Source organism: Paroedura picta, chromosome 12 (assembly GCF_049243985.1).
Source record: "Paroedura picta isolate Pp20150507F chromosome 12, Ppicta_v3.0, whole genome shotgun sequence".
Classification (NCBI taxonomy): domain Eukaryota; kingdom Metazoa; phylum Chordata; class Lepidosauria; order Squamata; family Gekkonidae; genus Paroedura; species Paroedura picta.
Window position 1 is genome coordinate 11,632,802 of NC_135380.1, and position 22,182 is coordinate 11,654,983.

A 22,182-nucleotide genomic window follows, 5' to 3' on the forward strand; every position below is an offset into this window, starting at 1 on the left:
AGATATTATTTCTAGTACACAGAACTCACAGTTGGACGTTTCAGATGTGAATCGAACCTTTAAGTAAGGCTAGACCAACTTTGTTATGGTAGGAGAAAGAAGCCTGCTCCGCCTCCCTTTTTGTATAAGGGTCCAGGTGCTGCATGACTACGGAATATCATAATGAAGTACCTGCACATTAAACTCTTGCTTTAGTCTGAATGTAAAAGTATGATATGATACAGGATTCCATATATGTATATGTATATGCTGTGTCCCTTGCTAGAAAGGCTTATTTTGAAAGGCCAGTTCAGTGGTTTATGAGCGAAAGGAAGCAGTGCAGTACTGTTCGCATTCTGACATCCAGGGAAGGAATAAGCTAGGTGGTAGGTCTAGTCTTGTGTTCCAAAAGCTAAGTATGTGTCTGTAAATGTGCTTCCTCATAGTATGCTTAATTAAAAATAAAACACGGCTGTTTGGCTGGCAGTAGGGCAGGCTCTGCTTAATACAGTGTGAGCCTACCAATGTTATTCTTAAGGTATTTATGGTGGTAGTAGCCTTTTGGCATCTAAGTAGCCTTGAGGCATCTAAGAAAGAACTTCGAAGACATGACAAAACCAAAATAGCCATAACAAGCAAAACAAGAAAGCTACTGAATTAATGTCACTGCAAGACCATTCAATAGACATGGTAAAAAGAAAACAGCAACCAGTCAGAGAATTCTAGATGCTTTGCATGAATGAACAGCTTCAGTCTTATACTAATATAACTAAGGAAAGTCTCATTTTGGATGAAATTCTAGTTTTGACATCTCTGTAGAAGAGACTTTAATCTTTTAACCATATCACTGATGAAGGATGCAAAGAAGGGTTTGAAGCAGATTAATAAGTGGAAAGTTCGTGTGGAAGTAGGTAGTCCTTTACATGGAGGTAGGCTCCTTTGAATTCTGGGGTATAAAACTAGCAGTAATGGCAACTTAGTATATATGTCTGCCTAACTGGGGGGGGGGGCACAGACTCCAGGACAACGATTTACGAGGGAGAAGATACCAGAGATTCTTTTGGAAAAAGTGATTAGTGGTTACAAGCTCTGTGCAATTCGCTTCTTTGGGGCTAATAGCATGCGTTTGTGCTTGCTGGACAGGGTTCCAGCCTAGCTGCCTGCCTTACTTGCTAGGGTTGTCTGTTTTTTTTTTTCTTTTTTGGGGCGGTGGGGAATTCAGTGTTAGCTATGGGATTTTCTTTTTAAACCCTACTTCTGAGGAGCCTAGTACATCAACACAAATGGTTCCTCCATTTTACCCTCGTAAGAAGACAGTGATGTAGGCCAGGCTCAGAGACCCAAGGCAGATCCACTGGGCTCTTCCAGAGAGCAGGGATATGAACAAGCCTTACCAGAGAGGCTTTCCAATACCTGGGCAGCTGCTCAAAGCCTCCAGGGTTGATAACCAATGTATCACATTGCCCCACCCACTAATATCTTCAAAACTTTGGTAGCAAGAAGTTCACTAGAGTTTCTACTAAAACAGGCCACCTTAAAATACGAGGAAATACCCGACAGCGATGCTTTAATGAATAAAATGCGATAACAAAAGGGAGGGAGAGGGAAAAGGAACACAGCCACGCAGCCTAATGAAGGGCTCCTCCATTGTCTCCGGGGGAACACATCTTTGCAGCGTGACTCGTCGTAGCTCCGGGGGAGCTCCAGGCCAGGCCCCGACCGGAGGGTGGCAACCACCCGCAGGAGGCCGGGCTACAACTCTCCCGGGTTGGCTCGCGCGCGCACCTGGCGGGGGGAGGAGAACACCTTTGTGGGCCTGAGGGCGCCGTCCCGCCTCCCGGGGGGGTCGCAGTGAGAGGAAAGTTGGCGCGGGGCGAGGGGGGCGCGGCATAAGCGCGTGCGGGGAGGGTCCGCCGGCGGCTTCCGCGCCAGCAAGCGAGCGGGGCTCGAGGTGGGGCGTGCGCGCCATGCTGCCGGGCGCCGAGGCGGGCCGGGGGCGGGGCTGGCGCCGGAATCCGGAGTCGGTTTCGCCGCCGCTTTTCGTTTCCCCGCCGCCTGCTGCCCGCCGTGGCCTGTCCTGGTCGTCCTCCTCCTCCTCCTCCTCGTCGTCGCCGCGGCGGCTGGTGCTGCTTGGCGGGAAGCGCCGCTTGCTGAGGAGCCGCAGAGCCGGGAGCCGCCGGGCGGGTGAGGCGGGGCGGCCGTTTATTTCGGGCGCGGAATGCCTCGCCAGGGCAGCCTGGCCCCGGCCGGTTTCCTCTGCTGATGGGGGCGGCGGTGCTGCTTCCCCCCACCCACCCACCGCCGTCCGTGGGGTGCGAATTCCTCCCTGACCCGCTGCCTCGTCGGCAGACGCAATTGGGGGACGGGGTGTCTTGGGGGCTAAGCTTTAGTGCCCTCCACACCCCGAGGCACATTTTAAATACAGCTTTTTGAGCTTTCTAATCTCTAACCTACTCTCCCCCACCTCCCTCCCTCCCCAAGCACTTCTTGACCCGTGCTTGCTTTTGGGGACCCTGTAATTCATCAAGGATTCTGTTCCCCTGATAATTGTGCTCGGAGGCCTGGAAAACCTTGGCCTTGTTGACTTAATTCCCCAGGTAGTTCTTCCAGGTGTTTGGGGATGGAAATAATAAGTGGTTTGCACCGGCCCTCCGTTATTTGGGGGTAGTAATAGTTATTGGGAGATAGTAATCTCTTATTAGGGGTGGTAGGCTGCAAGCAAGCTATATTACATTGTACAGCCCAGCCCCCCCCCCCCTATCATTCATTAGGTGCAGAGGGAAACAAGCTTTTGTGCGGACCTGAACGAGGCTTCCAGACTGGTCTGTGTTTGGGAGAAGCAGCCCTGATCATAGGGTGGAGCTGGCCATTTGTATCTGCACTGGCTTGGTGCCCATGTGGTATGGGGCTACTTCCTGGTGTCCCTGTCCCCCCCCCCCCATGCATGCTTCTGTTATATGCTCACTTGTTGTTCCTATAATAAGAACAATACATCTGAATTCTGTAGAGCAGGGGTAGTCAACCTGTGGCCCTCCAGATGTTAATGGACTACAATTCCCATGAGCCCCTGCTAGCAAACACTGGCAGGGGCTCATGGGAGTTGTAGTCCATGAACATTTGGAAGGCCACAGGTTGACTACCCTTGCTGTAGAGTACCATACAGATTGCACTGTCAAAAGAACAAACATTAGAAAAACTATAGTGCTACCTGAAATTTGAATGTTTTTGTTGGTCCCATAAAATATATTGTCATTTGCCCTGCATTTCTTATTCCCTGGGACAACGTGGCTACTAATGAATGATTTTTAAGTAACTTCCTGAGATGTTGTTTTGGAATGACAGCCATTTGTAGCTTTTATTCTTGAACTTCACAATTCACATTAAGCATCTTGGCATTTAGGAGATATCCACTTGCCTCAGCCATTCTCCATAGTAAAGGAGAAGAAAACATTCTTAAATATGCTGCCAGTTTTTAAATGCTTCTTTCTGCAGGGTGTAGGTTGACAGAATTTACAAATCAACAAGTTCTGAAAGGTGTGGGGGAAATCCATAAATGGCTGTGCTAGGAAATTAACAGTGCTATTTACTAGTTGGAGCAAGGTGTCTTGTCTTAACATAATTTCATGCCAAGTAACTATGTGTTACAGAAAAAAAGGTACAAGAAGCTGCTTCTGTGTGATTAATCCATTGTTTCTTTTATTTCTGTAGTGTATGTGGTGTTTGTAAACATGGCAGTACCCTTTGTGGAGGACTGGGATCTAGTGCAGACCCTGGGAGAAGGGGCCTATGGAGAGTAAGTATAGTCACCCACATACAATTCATGCCTTGCAGAGGTAGAAAATGCTTGTGTGACTGCAGAATAAGGAGACACTATAAATTGTGGATTCTTGATACAATTAATTCATTTTTTTCAAGGAATTTAAAAAATATTGAATTTGAATTTTCATCTAAAAGGATAAAGAATGGACTGTGGGCAGTGGTCAGAGCTAAGGCTAGCAGAAAATAATAAGGTAACTTGTCTCTCTCCTTTGTAATCATGTTTTTCATCCTTTAGAGTTCAGTTAGCTGTGAATAGACGCACTGAAGAAGCAGTTGCAGTGAAAATTGTTGACATGAAACGTGCAGCGGAGTGCCCAGATCAGATTAAGAAGGAAATCTGCATCAACAAAATGTTAAATCATGAAAACATTGTAAAATTCTATGGGCACCGACGAGAAGGCACTATTCAGTATCTCTTCTTGGAGTATTGCAGTGGAGGAGAACTCTTTGACCGAATAGGTACTGGGTGCTTTGGGCTACATGGTGATGCTAGTGGTGAAGGTGAACATTTGGATGTAAAACTGAAAGATCTACTCTTAAATCTGCCCAGATTTGCCTGTTGATATTCCATTTGTTCACTAAGTCCTGATTACAAAGACAGGAAAAGAAGACTCCTCTGTGGTTATATTGCAGTAGTAAAATCTTTTGGGGGCACTACTTTAGGGCTGGGGTTCTTATGTCTATATCATTTCTGCTGTCTTTAGATTGCAACTCTCCCCTGAGGTTTAGGAATGGGGCTATTAAAAAAGTATTCATTCCTCTCCACATTTCTGCTTCTGTGTTGTTCAAGCTGCATAGGCTTACTGTGCCTTGGTTACATGCACAAGTGCTAAATGATTTTCTGTATCCAGAAAATTTCAGTTGGGTATCCAGATTGAAATCTTTGTTCTTTCACATGCTGCTTTGGAGCCTAAAACCACAGCTATTTCAGGACAAACTATTAGAGTTTTATAATACATTATTATATCATATGTCATGGTATAACTATATTTTGAACAAACTATCAACAGCTTCCTGATAAGATGTTTTCTTACAGAGCCAGATATAGGAATGCCTGAACCAGATGCACAAAAGTTTTTCCACCAACTTATAGCTGGTGTGGTAAGTTTCTTTGTACTTTTTCAAACTCCCCCCCCCCTCCTCATGAAGAACATTAAATTAATGCCATGTATTGTTTTTAAAGGTCTACCTCCACAGCATAGGCGTAACACACAGGGATATTAAGCCTGAGAATCTCTTGCTAGATGAAAGAGGTAAGATTAAAAAAAAATTCTAACCTAATGACCTGAAAACAGGTAGCTGTTGGGAAACTAAGAAACAATGTTTACAAGGAAAGTGACTTTCTGTTTAAGCAGTTTGTGTTTATAGGCTTATTTAGCAACTGAGAATTTTCTGTCTGACTAAATTCATTTTTGATTTGGGATGTAGCTCTTAATCTTTCTAGCTATTGGATCACATAGTCTGTCCTGTCTTCCTCAGTAAACATCCAGTTTGGTATTTCCCATGCAAGGCATTATGGCAGCCATTATCCCCTGTTGTTTGACTCCAGAATCCTACACATGGAGTGGTGCTGCCTTTGTATTTGTAATACTTATTAGATTATTTCAGAATCTTGCTGCACTTGAAGAAAAATAATAAAGGAGGGTTTACATTATAAAGTAGGAGCCAGTTTCAGGAGGGCGGTATAGAAATTTAAAAAATAATTATTATCTACTTCTGTTTGCTTAGATAACCTCAAAATATCAGACTTCGGTCTAGCAACAGTGTTTAAATACAATGGTCGGGAGCGATTGTTGAACAAAATGTGTGGCACACTCCCCTATATCGCCCCAGAGGTCCTTAAAAGAAAAGATTTTCATGCAGAGCCCGTTGATATCTGGTCCTGTGGAATAGTGCTCACTGCGATGTTGGCAGGAGGTAAGGGATGTTTTTGTTTTGCGAACTTGGATTTGACTGTCTAGCACATAGTGGGTTTTCTTAACAATAGTACAGGTTACCAGTACAACCTTTGTATTCTCAGGATATACAGGATATATATATAGTTTAAAATGGTGGTCCCCAACCACCGGGAGTGCCATGCATGCGCGTTTGCGGCCGCGCATGGCGCAAATGCGCGTGCGTGACCCAGCAACGCATGCATGGGAGTGCCCTCCCCGCCGGTCCACAGCCTGAAAAAGGTTGCGGACCACTGGTTTAAAACACTTATGTATTTTCTTGGTGGTCTCTCATCCGAATTCTAGCCTGGGCTAACCTGCTTAGCTTTCAAGAAGTGATGAGATAGGGTTAGCTCAGGGCAACGGTAAATGCTATTGACCAGCGTGGTGTAGTGGTTAAGAGCGGCAGCTTCTAATCTGGTGAGCCAGGTTTGATTTCCCCTTCCATATGCAGCCAGCTGGGGGGATCTTGGTCTCCTCACAGCAGTCACAGAGCAGTCCTGCCAGAAGCCCCCTCAGCCTCACCCTACCTCACAGGGTGTCTTGTGGGGAGAGGAAAAGAAGGCAATTGTAAGGCAGTGAAAAGCAGGGTATAAAAAAAAACTTTTAAATAAGTTCTGGAGTACCTCTTTCTGATAGGATGAAAACCCTCATGACAAAGAGTCAGCCTTGTAAATGTTGCCTTTCTCTGAGATTGCTTCCATGCTTGTTAAGAAATTTGACTTCCTTTCTTGCAGAATTACCATGGGACCAGCCTAGTGACACTTGTCAAGAATACTGTGATTGGAAAGAAAAGAAAACGTACCTTTCACCGTGGAAGAAGATTGATTCATTGCCCTTAGGTATCTCATTTGACTAATTAAAATCTGCTTCTTGGAGGGATTTGGAAGCTTCAGACATTGAAAACACTAGACAAATGCTAAACGTTATGCTTGTAGAAATATTTTTGTATGTAGAAAACATCCTTCAGGGGATATTTAGAACCAAAAGCCTTGATTTTGTAGTCCTTTTAAATGGCTACTGAACACACTGAGGAAAAATACAAATTTATTTGAGGTTGAGATGCTGATTTTGTTGACAGTTGTTATGGTGGAAGTTTCTTGGGTTGCTTCTGAAATTCTAAGTCCTGTACAACCAGATTGTTCGTTTTTCTTCCCAGCTTTACTTCTCAAATTACTAACAGAGAACCCTGCATCGCGGCTTACTATTGCAGACATAAAAAAGGACAGGTGGTATACAAGACCGCTAAAGAAAGGTAAGTATCTTAAAAATGTATTTCAGTATATATCAGTGTTTTCTAAAATCCTTACAACAGGTCTGCAGAACGTTTAATAGATTCCTTATTCTGCATAGTACAGAGGACATACCATGGAAAGAAATTCATTGTGGGTTACATCCATACTACAGCCGGCAATTTCTACCAACCTGTTCTTGCTGGAGACTTCTGTCGGAGTCTTCTATCCCCAGGAGCAGCTATTTTGTGGAGATCAGTGGGAGTGGGGAGGCAGGAAAGTTTATTCCTCTGACATGAAATTTAGTCAGGATCTGGCTCTTTTGCATAAAGGTAGTGAAATGAGTATTTTATCTAGTTTAAGACCATCAAGGATAGTTCTAGATTCTATTATATTCTTAGTTCATTTTTCAAGGGTTATTACTGAAGGCCCTTCCTGGATTCTTCATAAACTTATATCGGCTTGAGAGAAAGTCAGAGTGAAAATCCCTTTCCGTGTTATAATTTTTCCTTGTGACAAATTATTTTTGGCAGTACTTCTCTGAATAAAAATGACATCAAAGAAAGTGGTTCTCGGCTTACACAGTCTGTGTCTGCAGGCTTATTTAGCAACTGAAAAAGTTGACTATGATAACACTGCTATCATTTTCCTCCCTTCCGTTTGATCCTTTACTCCTGAAGTTGGTATGGCTGCTTTGACATCAGTGTATATTAAAAATGGCAATACTTTGGTTTAGCTTCTTCTAGCATTTTCAAGAGAGATAGAAATTAACTTGCACAAAGCTCTAGATCAGGGGTAGTCAAACTGCGGCCCTCCAGATGTCCATGGACTACAATTCCCAGGAGCCTGGGAATTGTAGTCCATGGACATCTGGAGGGCTGCAGTTTGACTACCCCTGCTCTAGATAGTCCAGACTTCCTTGGCATTATCAGGCAGGTTGCAGCCGGACACCCAGTATCAAAAAGCAAGGATGATTTGCCTGTCCTGGGATGAAAAATAATTTCTGCGTACTGATGACTGTGGTGTTTGTTCCTTAGGTATAAAGCGACCTCGTGTTTCTTCAGGGGGACTTTCAGATTCTCCAGGAGCATTTTCTAAGCACATTCGGTCTGACATGGACTTCTCACCCGTGAAAACTGCACACAGGTGGTAATCAGTTTACTTGTAGTGTCCAGTTAATATTTTATAATTGATAGTTTAGATGTCTCTTTTGGCCTATCAGACCTGGGTGTTCCTTGCCACTCCCATCATGTCCTACCTCTTGATGTTATTCCTAGTGATGACCAAAACAGGGGACACTGGGATACCTGTATGGAAGCCGTTTTGTGCTTCCATACAAGCATCCCAGTGTCCCCTGTTTTGGTTAATGTTCTGTTTTTTGTACTGGGTCCCACCCTTCTATCTTTGTAATCCCTAGATGATGGACAGCATAAGCAGTGCTCTGCATGCTACAAGGATGCCTGTGAAATACTTGATAAAAAGACTGACCATCTGTGCCACAGAGATTAATAGACCCCTATGTTTTGTATCAAATGGCATTCTTCCCATCTTGCTTTGAGCAAATTCAGGAGTTGAGCTGCCGGTGGGATTTTAATGCGGGCTTTTAAAGCATTTAAATATTGTATTAACAAAGCTACAACTTCTGTTCTATTCCTTCTCTTTTCAAGTTGGATGGAAATGTTATGTGTGATAACCATGGATATGCAATGCAGAATAGGACGGGGTGGTTCTAAATCAACATGCCTTAAAACCACTGAGGGAAAAAGAAGAACCTTCATTGGTTAATATAACCAAGAAAACTATGTACAACTAAATAAAGCACTTTTACTACCCAGGAACATACTCCAAAACATCTGATCACAGAGTTCCCAGACCTTTTGAAGTAGAGAACTCATTTTCCCCTTGATTGGAAAATTACCATATCTGTTTTCTTTTAAAATAGAAATTGAGGGTTTTGAAATAAGTGTTCTCCTTAGCTTGGGACCAGTGCTTTGTGAACGCTTTGCTCCTGATAAATAGCAGAGGCAGAATTAAATGCCTTCGCATAGAGCCAGACCATAGCTAGGTCACCTCCTGTCAAGCAGTACTTCTACATGGGTGGTTTGTTGCTATTTGGACCTGATTGTGGACTAGTAGAATATATGTGAGCGAGCCAGTTCACTGAGAGCGGTGGGATAGAAATTTAGAAATAAATAAATAAATAAAAAATAAATAAACAAACACTTTGTAGTTGACATAGACAATTGAATCCGCATATCTCTTTGAGGTTGCATATAGTGCAATGGCAGCTATGGACCACTTATTTTTCTTCAACTTAACCTACCTTGCAGAGTTGTGAGGACTTTAAAAAAGAGAGTGGGTAGAGTTAAAGAGCTCCTTGGTAGGACAAAATAGAAATGTGGTATTTAACATATATCAGTAATCTTCTGATTCAGCAACTTTAGAAAATCTTCTGTTTAAATAATTCCTTCTCTCTGGGTTTCTTTTTTTAAAAAAATATTTATTGCAGTGAGGAAAGAATGACATGTTCCAATTCTCAGCCAGAACTGGGAACTGGCCTTTCCTTGTTGGACAGCAGTCCAGCAAGTATTGACAAGCTAGTGCAAGGGATCAGCTTCTCCCAGCCAGCCTGCCCTGAACACATGCTGCTGAACAGCCAGTTGCTTGGCACGCCAAGTTCTTCACAGGTAACCTTGTCCACGAATATTTTAATTTAACTTCACACAGAATCCCGTGACATACAATCCCAAGTATACATACTCGTGTGCATTTCCTATTGAACTCAGACTTAGTAGCCAACCAGCTAGCAGTTCAATTCTAGTAATTTTTATTGTTGCTGAGACTTGCCACACTTTCAAATGCTCAGGATAATCCACTTTCGGTGCACTTTGCAAGTAGATTGAACTGTGGGAACTGGCAGATTCACTTGCAAACGCTTGCTAAATTAGATTGGAAATTCATTATTGTAGGAAGTATCTCTTTTACTAAAAGAGCCTCTTGAGGCGCAGAGTGGTAAGCGGCAGAAATGCTGTCTGAAGCTGTCCATCCATGAGGTTGGGAGTTCGATCCCAGCAGCCGGCTCAAGGTTGACTCAGCCTTCCATCCTTCCGAGGTCGGTAAAATGAGTACCAGCTTGCTGGGGGGTAAACGGTAATGACTGGGGAAGGCACTGGCAAGGCCACCTTTTATTGAGTCTGCCAAGAAAACGCTAGAGGGCATCATCCCAAGGGTCAGACATGACTCGGTGCTTGCACAGGGGATACCTTTACCTTTATCTCTTGTACTGGTATCTGTATGTCACTTCTTAGCCACAGGTTTGCTTCATTTAATCACCCAGCCTGTTGTCCGAGCACATGAAAACCTGATATAAACCTTTCATTTTAAAACAGAGTTTGTTTGAGAAGACTCGTTTTAATTACTCAGCTCCTAGCTGGCTTTATGGCATCTGGCTGTGTCTTGCAGAACCCTTGGCAACGCTTGGTGAAGAGAATGACTCGTTTCTTTCTGAAGCTGGATGCTGCTCAGTCATACAGCATTTTGAAGGAGGTTTGTGAGAAGATGGGCTATATTTGGAAGAAAGGCTGCACAAACCAGGTAAAAACAGATTGACATTGACTTATTTTTGGCCATGACATAATTATAAAGAGGGCTGTAAAAGAGACCTTCAGTCAGAATTTGTCATATGTTCCCCAGTGTCTTTTCCCCCTTCTAATAAAGCAGTAATTATTTTTCCTTGGCAAGGTCACCATATCAACCATGGACAGAAGAAACAACAAACTGATTTTCAAGGCAAACCTGGTGGAAATGGAAGACAAAATTCTTGTGGATTTCCGTCTGTCGAAGGTATGCCAAATTTCTAAGGAAAGTTTCAGCGTGCGCACCTGATGTTCTGTAGCAAACAAAAAAGTCACAGGATAGAATCATTTTTAGGTGATGCGACATAAAGCCAAGTGTTTGATTTGATCTGGGGATTCTCTGTTCCTCATAACCTCAACATCCTGCAAGTTGAGGAACAGAGGGTCCAATCATTCTTTGATGTAGGAAGCCATTAACAGTATCAATGTTCCAAGCAATGGCAGACCTTCAGCAGTGCAAACAAAACTGGCTGATATTTGAAATAATTACGGTGGTGGTGGGAATTACATTAATTTCAAAGTTCTTTTCACCCTGTTTACAGAAGCTTCTGCTAATAATGCAGGGTTGCTGAAACCTCATCCAACCCAAATACAGGGTCTCAGGCGGAGCAAGGCCACTGGAGTTGAGCCTTCCAGTCTTAATGGCCTAGTAGGTTCACTTGATTTACTGCTGATGTGTTTGTTGTTCTTTTCCTGTGTAGGGTGATGGTCTGGAGTTCAAGAGACATTTCCTGAAGATCAAGGGGAAACTTAGTGATGTTGTCAGTGTGCAGAAACTGTGGCTTCCAGCCACATGATGGAAGTTGAGAGCTGATCAGCGTTGGATCTTGTCACTCTGACTTAGTCTTCTCCTGGGAGACATTTATGCCTGCTACAGTATGAATCAGACTTTTGGTGCTTTACTGGGTTAAGCAACTCCACTTACTGCTTGTGACAAGTATATGAATAATTTCACTGTGATCATGGCAAAGCTGATAGTGCCTTAGTTTATGGAAAGTTCTTAGAACTATTATTGTGCCTCATTCAAGACTCAAATGCCTGCGTCCCTTTCTTTCTCCAAACTGCTGTAGTCACAAAACAATGGAAATTGAAGTCTGTGAAAAGCTGTAGCATTCATGTTTTTAACGTTTCATCAAAAGTTCACTTTTTGTAAATTTGATACTAGCTTACAAAATACTAGGAATTTAAAATGAGGTCCTTAACATGACATGTTGTTTGATTTATAATGACGCTATGTTTCTAGTCCTTCAGATTTTTATTTGTTCCATTTAAGGTAACACTAGACAGTAGGAAATCTCCAGGTCCAACAGAGAGAAATACTGCCATTTTTAGAACTTATAAAAAAAAGCTTTTCAAAACACCATGGGACCACAGGAGGATGAGAAGCTCAAGGCCCACCCCCAAACTCCACCATTTTGGTGCTGGGAAATAGAAGGGGAGGGAGTTCAGGAGCTCCACCCCCTTCAGCTGCAGTTCCTAGAAAAATTATGTCCCCTGTGACATTTTCAAATGGTTTTTAAAAGCAACAACACTAAGCTTATAGAATGGTATCATACACTTGTGACAGCCTCAGGGATTTTGTATTAACTAGTTTGGCCCTAAGAAGGACATGAGTTGGAACTACAAGAATTATTGTTTAAGCCTTGTTAAACTTTCTACTGTTAGCTAATCTGCATATACATCCCCCAAAATCTGACAAAACCTGTTGAGCCTCTAAGAATAGAACAGAAGGTTTCCATTCCATGATTTTCATTGCCCCAGATGTCTCAGGGACATTTTAATTATGTCTTGCGCCCCATCACCACACCCCTAGAAATTGGAACTGTCCTCCTGTCTGATCATATTCAATGTACAATAATGTGAATTTTTGTATGTGTGTATGTCTGAGAAAAAGATCCTGGAAGAAAACACTTTGCACAATAAAGGATGTTTAAACTTAATATGACTGATCGTATATTTAGCATAGAATTCTTCTGTTTTTGCTCTTTATTGGAAATCCACATAGTTTGAATCAGAATGGAGAAAATGCTTGTAATTTCTTTGTGTTGTGATATCAGGTAATCAGACAACACTCACAAAGGGAGGGGAAGCACCATCCTCCAGCTACAAACAATGGAGAGCATAAACATTCTGTTTGGTCACCACTTGGAACTGGAATGGTTTTAGAATCATATCACCAGATGCATAACATGTAGATTTCCCATTCAGTGTCAATTCCCTTTAATCCATTCCATTCTCAGCAACATTTGATCCCAGGATCCTTTGTGTCTTAAACTAGGCTGGTACCCTAGCTTAAATCAGTGAGCCATTTTTAAATATGCAGCTGAACATTAACTCTGGGCCTCATTAGGGAAAGGATAGAAACTGGTATAGCTCTGGCTTTAAGACCATTTATGCACTGGGAACTTCACTGCCCCCAGCTCCCGTGCAGAAGCACAACTCAAGGGTGGATGAGGCACACCGGGCCAAACGCTCCCCCATGTGGGTGCAGGAAGAGGTGGAGCAACCTGCTACAACTAAAACCCCAGCCTGCATCCCGGCATGAAACCTCCAGTGCGTAAACGGTCTAAGAGCTTTTCCCCTTTAGGTTCCTCTCCTTTATGCTGTACTACTTGCCTTATGATTCATTCTGTTGGTTCTTTGTCTTTGGGCATCGCAGGCAGGAGTGTGTCCAATTAGGTGGCCCTCCACTGTCACCTGGCTTTTGATATTAGCACGAGTTCAGTCTGAGCTCTAGATGACAAATAGTTTTGCTAGAACTTTTATATGATGGTTTATTGTTGGCATTTCTTGTAGAGCTAAATTTTGGGATATGGCGAAGTAAAAAGCCTTTGGGTCTTGATTTTAGTTTGAAAAGGTTAAACTCTGGATATTCTCTGCAAAATAACATGGTGGTGAGAATATTAAATATTAAAATGCAAAACAACCCTGAATTTACTACAATCAAATTGTATAATTATTTATCATTAAACTTGTCTGAAGAAGATACATATAAGATACAAAGCTGTATGCCCCCATCACAAAGAGAGAGAAGGCAGCAGTGTGCAAGATGACAACTCCTTAAATAGAGCTGACTTTAGTAGGGAGGTCTGCTGAAGATCTGATGTACCTTGGGTTTCAATCATAAACCCAGCAGAACAGCTCTGTCCTGAGGGCCCTGCAGAATTCCTTATTTTAAAAATTTTATATGGAATATTTAAACTTTTCAGCTATCCCAAAACTGTTCCTAGAGAGGGGCAGCCTAAATATATATAAAATAAACGTTCTGGAGGGCCTTGGTCTCACTGGTCAGAGTTGTAAGAGTTGAAGGGAAACACAGCTGTGTCTTTAAGGTGTTCCAAAAAGTAGATTTTAATGGAGTCGATGCTGCTTACAGAATTTACTTTCTGTTCTCATAACTAGTTTGTGTAATACATTCCAGTTTTTAAAAAGAGCAACATAAAAGACCTTGTCCAAGACAAAGTGGTTGGGGAGGGACATAGTTCTGAGTCTAAAATCCAGTGTTTTATTTACTGGACCACCCTAGCGTCTTATTAGCTTAAAGTGCAGATTGGCCATTGCTGATTTTTATTACCAGATGTACTAAGGCTTGCTAAGTAATTCAACATTATCAGTTTGTTTGGCGCCAGTAGTTCATTCCATTAGGGTTATTATCAGAATGAGATGGCAGTGCTGTTGGGATGAGATGTTACATACATTCCCACCTGCTTTGATCGCCCACGCCATGACCTTTTTCTTGTGGTCAGCTGATTTCACCACTGACCAAATCTCTATTATTTTTGGAACAGATGCAACATTTTGATACATGTTCTTCAAAGGAGCAGTACGGACTGCATCTACTGAGGTTGGACCAGCCAGTTATAGGAGTTGAAGGGAAATACCGCTGTGTCTTAAGGTACTCCAGGGAGTAATGTTCAGTAAAGTAAAAGTCGATTATTGTTTTAAAAGCATTGTATCGGTTTTTATCCTGCAAGTGCTGGAAAGAGCACGTCATCAGTCGTGGTTATATATTGCATACAATAACAGTTAAGGAAACATAGCATAAGATGAAAAAAAAACCTGCCAAGATATTGTAACAGCTTATACTAATCACATTGCATTTCTTGTGTATCTTTATAGATAGTAACAAGGCCAAAACTAGTACTTCTGAACTTACAAACTTGGTGGGTCCCAAATGTCCATGTAAGTACTGTTTTGCTAATTCTATATACAGTGGAGTCAGTCATTCAGTGTGAAAAATATGCTCATATGTCAACCAGAGGGTACAAAAACAGAGTCTCTTTTTTTGTAATGTTAGCCAGTTAGCTATCATAGCTGTCCTTCTAATTTAATAATATACATAAAAGGATACACAGAATCAAACATTGGATAAAGACATAATCTGTGTATTACTAGCTGTACACAATAATATAAAGGCGTCTTGAAGAAAAGTTCATCATACAGTTGACATCCTAGATATTCTCTATTCCATAAGATTTAGTTTTAATATTCTTAACTTCAATTACACTCACGTGTTGTAGTTTAGTGACAAGCAGGTAGCTCACCTTGTTTCAATAATTCTTCTTCAGACACAGATATTGTTGTTAGGTGCGAAGTCGTGTCCGACCCATCGCGACCCCATGGACAATGATCCTCCAGGCCTTCCTGTCCTCTACCATTCCCCGGAGTCCATTTAAGTTTGCACTGACTGCTTCAGTGACTCCATCCAGCCACCTCATTCTCTGTCGTCCCCTTCTTCTTTTGCCCTCAATCGCTCCCAACATTAGGCTCCCAGCATTAGCATTAGACGCAGATATATCTTTATATAAAAGGCTTTGCCCTTCATTTACCCTTCCAATGTTTAAGATCTATCACCGCCGACATCCAGAGTTAACCATAAAGATAATTGTCTGACATCACTCCAAGCTGCTTTTCACTGCAGTACAATTGGAGACTACAATTGAAGTGAAGAATATTAAAACTGAATCTATTGGAATAAAGTATATCTAAGCTGACAACTGTATGAAAAACTTTTCTTCAAGAGGCCTTTATATTATTGTGTGTAGCCGGTAATATGCGGATTGTGTCTTTTTCTATTGCCCTTTTAATCCAAACGTGGCTGTCTTTAAAATTATGCAGCTGGAATAAAGCTAATAGAGCATACACTGGAAAAAGCGAAGAGAGTGATGCTTATTTTGCCTTCGTGCAGAATAAGGACAGTGCTGGCCAGCCACACATCATATAGAACAGGGGTAGTCAAACTGTGGCCCTCTAGATGTCCATGGACTACAATTCCCATGAGCCCCTGCCAGCGTTTGCTGGCAGGGGCTCATGGGAATTGTAGTCCATGGACATCTGGAGGGCGGCAGTTTGACTACCCCTGGTATAGAACTACATGTCTTGACCTGTTCTACTCAAGGGAGAAACTCTCATATTACATGGTTATGATTTCCATTTTGCAGGCATTAACTGTGCTGTTGGGTCAGCCTGAAGGTGAGGGCTATTGTGTTTTTAAAAGAACAATAAAAAAATCATTCTTTCCTCTGCCCTGTCACATTTTTCATCCCCTTATGAATCAACCTGTAGTGTCTATTTGCAGTTTGACTGAGAGACTTTGTTGATCCAGAAAATGGAAAGGCTAACTCTTAATCTAAAAGAAGGAGATTGTGAAGCCCTGATTGAAACCTGAGGTGTAAATATAATAAAATATTTGATAATGGTTAACGGGGCTTGGCCACCTCATGAGAAGGAAGGTTCCCTGGAGAAGAGCCTAATGCTGGCAGCGATTAAGGGCAAAAGAAGAAGGGGACGACAGAGAATGAGGTGGCTGGATGGAGTCACTGAAGCAGTCAGTGTGAGCTTAAATGGACTCCGGGGAATGGTAGAGGACAGGAAGGCCTGGAGGATCATTGTCCATGGGGTCGCGATGGGTCGGACATGACTTTGCACCTAACAATAACAATGGGGCTTGGATCAGCTATCTGGTCACTGCATTGTTCTTTAGGCTTTGTGGACTCCTTCCCCCTCCTGCCCTACACAGCCTGATTCTTGGTACATTTAGCTCAATACCCGTTTCTCCATCTAGTTCTACTTATTCCTTGCAACGAATAAGCCAATACTGAAAATAGACGGTCACTGCCATTCATCTGTTGGTTGATGTTTTGAAAGCTGGATGTGCTCTTTAAACTTATATGGCTTTCTGTTTTTCAAACTCACATTTTCAGAATGAAAATCCAGATGAATGATATTCTGGCACTGTGTTTCTTAGTGATGCTCTCCGTAGGAATAGGTAGGTTGTTAAAGGAGGGAAGAAAAGTGAAACTATTGCCATCTAATTGACTGGGAAGGAACTCAAGAAGAGAATCATGAACTAAAGGGCTGTGTTGTTGTTAGCTGAAGGACAGCATACCTCCATAATGAAGGTGCTTGAGCTACAGGTTAGTGAAGATACTAGGGATTTGGGAGTAGAACCGTTTCATCTGCCAGTATGAAAATGCTGCTTGTGGAGTTTTGTACCGCAGATGTCAAACTGTTCAGCAGCTTGCTGGACAAAACTCACAACTTGTTATTGCAGGTATGGGTGTTAAGGACCGCCATGTGCTCTGATTTTTACACTCTTTTAGCACATTAGGTTAAGTAAAAACCTGTCAAGAAAGATTAAGTGAATGCTTAAAAACCCACAAAAATTGAGCAGGGGCTACAAGACAGATCTGTTCCACCAGGCCTATGGTCGAATCCTAATGGGTCATCACGGAGTGCTGGCCTCACTACTACAATGGAGAGAAGATCTGTCATCTAAAGCTGGGGTAGTCAACCTGTGGTCCTCTAGATGTCCAGGGACTACAATTCCCATGAACAATTCTGGCAAATGCTGGCAGGGGCTCATGGGAATTGTAGTCCATTAACATCTGGAGGACCACAGGTTGACTACCCCTGCTCTAAAGTTCTGACCCCCCCCCATCCACTCTAAACCAGTTGGGAGCTACAGAAAATGAATGTTTTAATATTTATGGAATTTATATATGATTTTACATTTTTACTGATTGTTGATTCACATTACCCATCCTGAGTGTTTATTAAAATGTTTGTTTATTTATTTTATGTTGCCAGATAGTGATCGAACAAGGTGTGATGGAGAACAAGGATGTCACGAACCAAGGATACTGTCCCGCAGGAAACGAGGCAAGCTGAGACTTTTCTTGTAGAAAAGAGTTCAAAGCTATTTATTGATTCCGAGAAAGGTACATATGGGCACTTTGCGAAAGGATCTATTGCTAAGAACAATTTGCTTAGCCCAGCATGGGGTTCATGTAGGTAAACCCCCCTCTTCCTCCAACGATCGTACATTTTTCCTGCCAAAATCCTTTCCCACAGGAGAAAGCTTTTATCTACAAAGAAAGACCCTGTCCAAGACCTTGTCTCTATGGCCTCAGTCCATTTTTGTGAGGAACCTGTGAACCAAACATTAACTACTGCTGTGTGTAACCCTCGTCTGGGTTAAGCATCTCTGACATTCTCCTTTCCCGTTTCAGCACCCAACCGTGTCAAATGCCTTGGCTGTACTGATGTTGGATCTGACAACAATTGTAAAACAAAGGCCTATGAATGCACTGCTGGCAAATGGCAATTCTGCTATGTACAAAGGTTTTCTCGAAGTGAGTTCAGAACAAAAACTTTATTTAGATAAATGATTTTCTTCAGGTGACCAGGGCCCATTCCACACACATTGGATAATGCAATTTCAATGTGCTTTTGTAGCTGGATTTCCCTGTGCAGAACAGGAAAATCTACTTCTAAGGTGCATTGAAAGTGCCTTATCCAATGTGTCCGGAATGGGCCCTGATGTTCTTTTTACAGTTGTTTTAGGCAGGGAATTGAGCCTGCCTTTTTGCGATCAAGCAACATGCTGTTGCATTGTTAGCCACCTTACGTCTCAGGAAATAACCTAGAATATAATTTTTTAATGCAGTATATTTTCCGCCCATGGGCTTGAAGGCATGGCTAGTATTATAATTTGGGGGAGCCTTGATACATTTCCTATCATGCCTGTGTCCTGGAAAAACTTCAGCATTCTAAAAACATGAACAATTATGAACAGCTAACATGGACAGAAAAATGGCAGTGGCTAATTGTTATCACAAGGCCTTCATACTGATCGCTTTTCCATTTCTTTACTCACAGTGCGAAAGACTGTAAAAGTTCAGCGGGGTTGCACCGCGTACTGCAAAAGTGAGTCCCGGATCAAATATACCTACCGCCTTAATACCTGGTGCTGCTTTAGAGAACTCTGTAACTCCATGAATGTCTGGTAGTAAAGCTGTTAAGAGCAGCTTTGTTCTTAAGTGATCTGGTAGTATGATGAATGCTTCCTTCAAATTGTCTCCAGTATAAAATTGCAGAATTAGAATTCCAGTCATTTTAATTATATTACTCAGTGTTTAAACAAAAGCCCTTCTTAGTCACTACAGATGTCAACCTAGCTTCAGCTGTTCCAAATGTGTCTAGCTTCACAGATAGTCTCCCTTTCATTTAATGGCCTTTCAGTATCACAATTCACAGCATCTTTGCTCTCTATCTGTGCGAGTGTGCGTGCTGATTGAGTTCATGCAACCCCTCAAAGCTTTTAGCACAATAAACCTGTAGTCTAAGAAATAATAAGATGGCTGTTAACCTTGAATATTACAATTTCAGCAGTGGGGGATGAAACTGGCTATTTATACAGTAATAAATGTGAGTTTCAAGGCGATATTTAGAAACATGCCGATGGATGCTGTTGATGCAGCTGATTCTTTAGGAATGTCTAATAATTGGTTACCAGAACGAAGGCCAATGGGAAGAAAATGTTGATTTGGGGAAGATTTCTTCTCACCTGCACAGTTGTCTTTCACTTCCCACCTGTTCAATAGCAGGCAACCACAAGCATGTTTTTCAGTGGGCTGTGTACAAATTTTAAAGTGGATAATCATTTTAAACTATTTTTAAATGTAAAGAAATAAAATCCAGTATGTATAATTGTTGATATCTAGCAATGGAACTAGGGATGCCAGTCTCCGGTTGGGCATGGGGTTCTCCAGGAATTACAGCTCATACCCATACTACAGAGATGAGTTTCCCTGGAGAAATGGTTGCTTTAGAGCAGGGGTAGTAAGCCTGTGGTCCTCCAGATGTCCATGGACTACAATTACCATGAACCCCTGCCAGCAAATACTGCCATTTTTAGAACTTATAAAAAAAAGCTTTTCAAAACACCATGGGACCACAGGAGGATGAGAAGCTCAAGGCCCACCCCCAAACTCCACCATTTTGGTGCTGGGAAATAGAAGGGGAGGGAGTTCAGGAGCTCCACCCCCTCCCGCTGCAGTTCCTAGAAAAATTATGTCCCCTGTGACATTTTCAATTGGTTTTTAAAAGCAACAACACAAAGCTTATAGAATGGTATCATACACTTGTGACAGCCTCAGGGATTTTGTATTAACTAGTTTGGCCCTAACAAGGACATGAGTTGGAACTACAAGAATTATTGTTTAAGCCTTGTTAAACTTTCTACTGTTAGCTAATCTGCATATACATCCCCCAAAATCTGACAAAACCTGTTGAGCCTCTAAGAATAGAACAGAAGGTTTCCATTCCATGATTTTCATTGCCCCAGATGTCTCAGGGACATTTTAATTATGTCTTGCGCCCCATCACCACACCCCTAGAAATTGGAACTGTCCTCCTGTCTGATCATATTCAATGTACAATAATGTGAATTTTTGTATGTGTGTATGTCTGAGAAAAAGATCCTGGAAGAAAACACTTTGCACAATAAAGGATGTTTAAACTTAATATGACTGATTGTATATTTTGCATAGAATTCTTCTGTTTTTGCTCTTTATTGGAAATCCGCATAGTTTGAATCAGAATGGAGAAAATGCTTGTAATTTCTTTGTGTTGCGATATCAGGTAATCAGACAACACTCACAAAGGGAGGGGAAGCACCACCCTCCAGCTACAAACAATGGAGAGCATAAACATTCTGTTTGGTCACCACTTGGAACTGAAATGGTTTTAGAATCATATCACCAGATGTATAACATGTAGATTTCCCATTTAGGTTAGAAGTTATCTCAGTGTCAGTCCCCTTTAATCCGTTCCATTCTCAGCAAGATTTGATCCCAGGATCCTTTGTGTTTTAAACTAGGCTGGTACCCTAGCTTAGATCAGTGAGCCATTTTTAAATATGCAGCTGAACATTAACTCTGGGCCTCATTAGGGAAAGGATAGAAACTGGTATAGCTCTGGTTTTAAGACCATTTATGCACTGGGAACTTCACTGCCCCCAGCTCCCGTGCAGAAGCACAACTCAAGGGTGGATGAGGCACACCGGGCCAAATGCTCCCCCATGTGGGTGCAGGAAGAGGTGGAGCAACCTGCTACAACTAAAGCCCCAGCCTGCATCCCGGCATGAAACCTCCAGTGCGTAAACGGTCTAAGAGCTTTTCCCCTTTAGGTTCATCTTTATGCTGTACTACTTGCCTTATGATTCATTCTGTTGGTTCTTTGTCTTTGGGCATCGCAGGCAGGAGTGTGTCCAATTAGGTGGCCCTCCACTGTCATCTGGCTTTTGATATTAGCATGAGTTCAGTCTGAGCTCTAGATGACAAATAGTTTTTCTAGAACTTTAATATGATGGTTTATTGTTGGCATTTCTTGTAGAGCTAAATTTTGGTATATGGTGAAGTAAAAAGCCATTGGGTCTTGATTTTAATTTGAAAAGGTTAAACTCTGGATATTCTCTGCAAAATAACATGGTGGTGAGAATATTAAATATTAAAATGCAAAACAACCCTGAATTTACTACTATCAAATTGTATAATTATTTATCATTAAACTTGTCTGAAGAAGATACGTATAAGATACAAAGCTGTATGCCCCCATCACAAAGAGAGAGAAGGCAGCAGTGTGCAAGATGACAACTCCTTAAATAGAGCTGACTTTAGTAGGGAGGTCTGCTGAAGATCTGATGTACCTTGGGTTTCAATCATAAACCCAGAAGAACAGCTCTGTCCTGAGGGCCCTGCAGAATTCCTTATTTTAAAAATTTTATATGGAATATTTAAACTTTTCAGCTATCCCAAGACTGTTCATCTTCGTGGCTTCTGTGCAGTCACACATGGGGGTTCTGCGGAATCGCAGGCCTGCCACGGAGAGGAACTCGCACGCTTTTATACATATAAAATTCTAGAAACTCCCAAGAGTGCTCACCCCTCCCCTACAGAGGGTGACTTTCCCGCCCAAAGTCACATGATGTGGGAGGGGTCAGCACTCTCCCCTCAGTTCTTTTTCTGCCGCCTCCGAGAGAGGACTGTTCAGCAAGCTGAAGAGAAATTTTTACCTCAGATTCAGAAGGAAGGCGAATGACTCAGAATTCCGATATTATGGGCCACTGTTTTAAATATTTGCGGCCTTGTTTAAATAAGTAATTAAAATAAATAAATATTTTTAAAAAAGAGAGAGAGAGAGAGAAGAAAGTGGGGTGAAATAGCCCCAAATGAAAAGCTGAGTCCTTCGCCTCTGTTCTGACAGGGGACAGTGCCTCAGCCTTGCTGCCAAACCACCCCG

The 22,182-nt window shown here is 42.1% G+C and overlaps 2 protein-coding genes across 3 annotated transcripts; both read left to right on the forward strand.

Annotated features, from left to right (window-relative positions):
* Positions 1-1,890: 1,890 nt before the first annotated feature.
* On the forward strand, positions 1,891-12,539 carry CHEK1 (checkpoint kinase 1). The gene is made up of 13 exons (XM_077304864.1): positions 1,891-2,163; positions 3,688-3,772; positions 4,034-4,257; positions 4,835-4,899; positions 4,982-5,051; positions 5,527-5,715; positions 6,470-6,574; positions 6,892-6,987; positions 8,002-8,110; positions 9,474-9,651; positions 10,427-10,558; positions 10,706-10,807; positions 11,301-12,539. Exons 1-13 carry the CDS (start codon positions 1,947-1,949, stop codon positions 11,394-11,396), a joined length of 1,668 nt encoding a protein of 555 aa, XP_077160979.1. The 5' UTR covers positions 1,891-1,946; the 3' UTR covers positions 11,397-12,539.
* A 1,482-nt stretch (positions 12,540-14,021) lies between these two features.
* Positions 14,022-20,406, forward strand: LOC143821852 (uncharacterized). Of its 2 annotated transcripts, XM_077306273.1 has the most exons (7): positions 14,022-14,494; positions 14,719-14,781; positions 16,041-16,071; positions 16,803-16,867; positions 17,689-17,760; positions 18,111-18,233; positions 18,760-20,406. In XM_077306273.1, the coding sequence occupies exons 4-7, from the start codon at positions 16,804-16,806 to the stop codon at positions 18,888-18,890; spliced, it is 390 nt and encodes a 129-aa protein (XP_077162388.1). In that variant the 5' UTR covers positions 14,022-14,494; positions 14,719-14,781; positions 16,041-16,071; position 16,803; the 3' UTR covers positions 18,891-20,406. The 2 variants fall into 2 exon arrangements, with proteins under 2 accessions (XP_077162388.1, XP_077162387.1); XM_077306272.1 differs by lacking the exon at positions 16,041-16,071 and having other exon boundaries at positions 14,030-14,494.
* Positions 20,407-22,182: the final 1,776 nt, after the last annotated feature.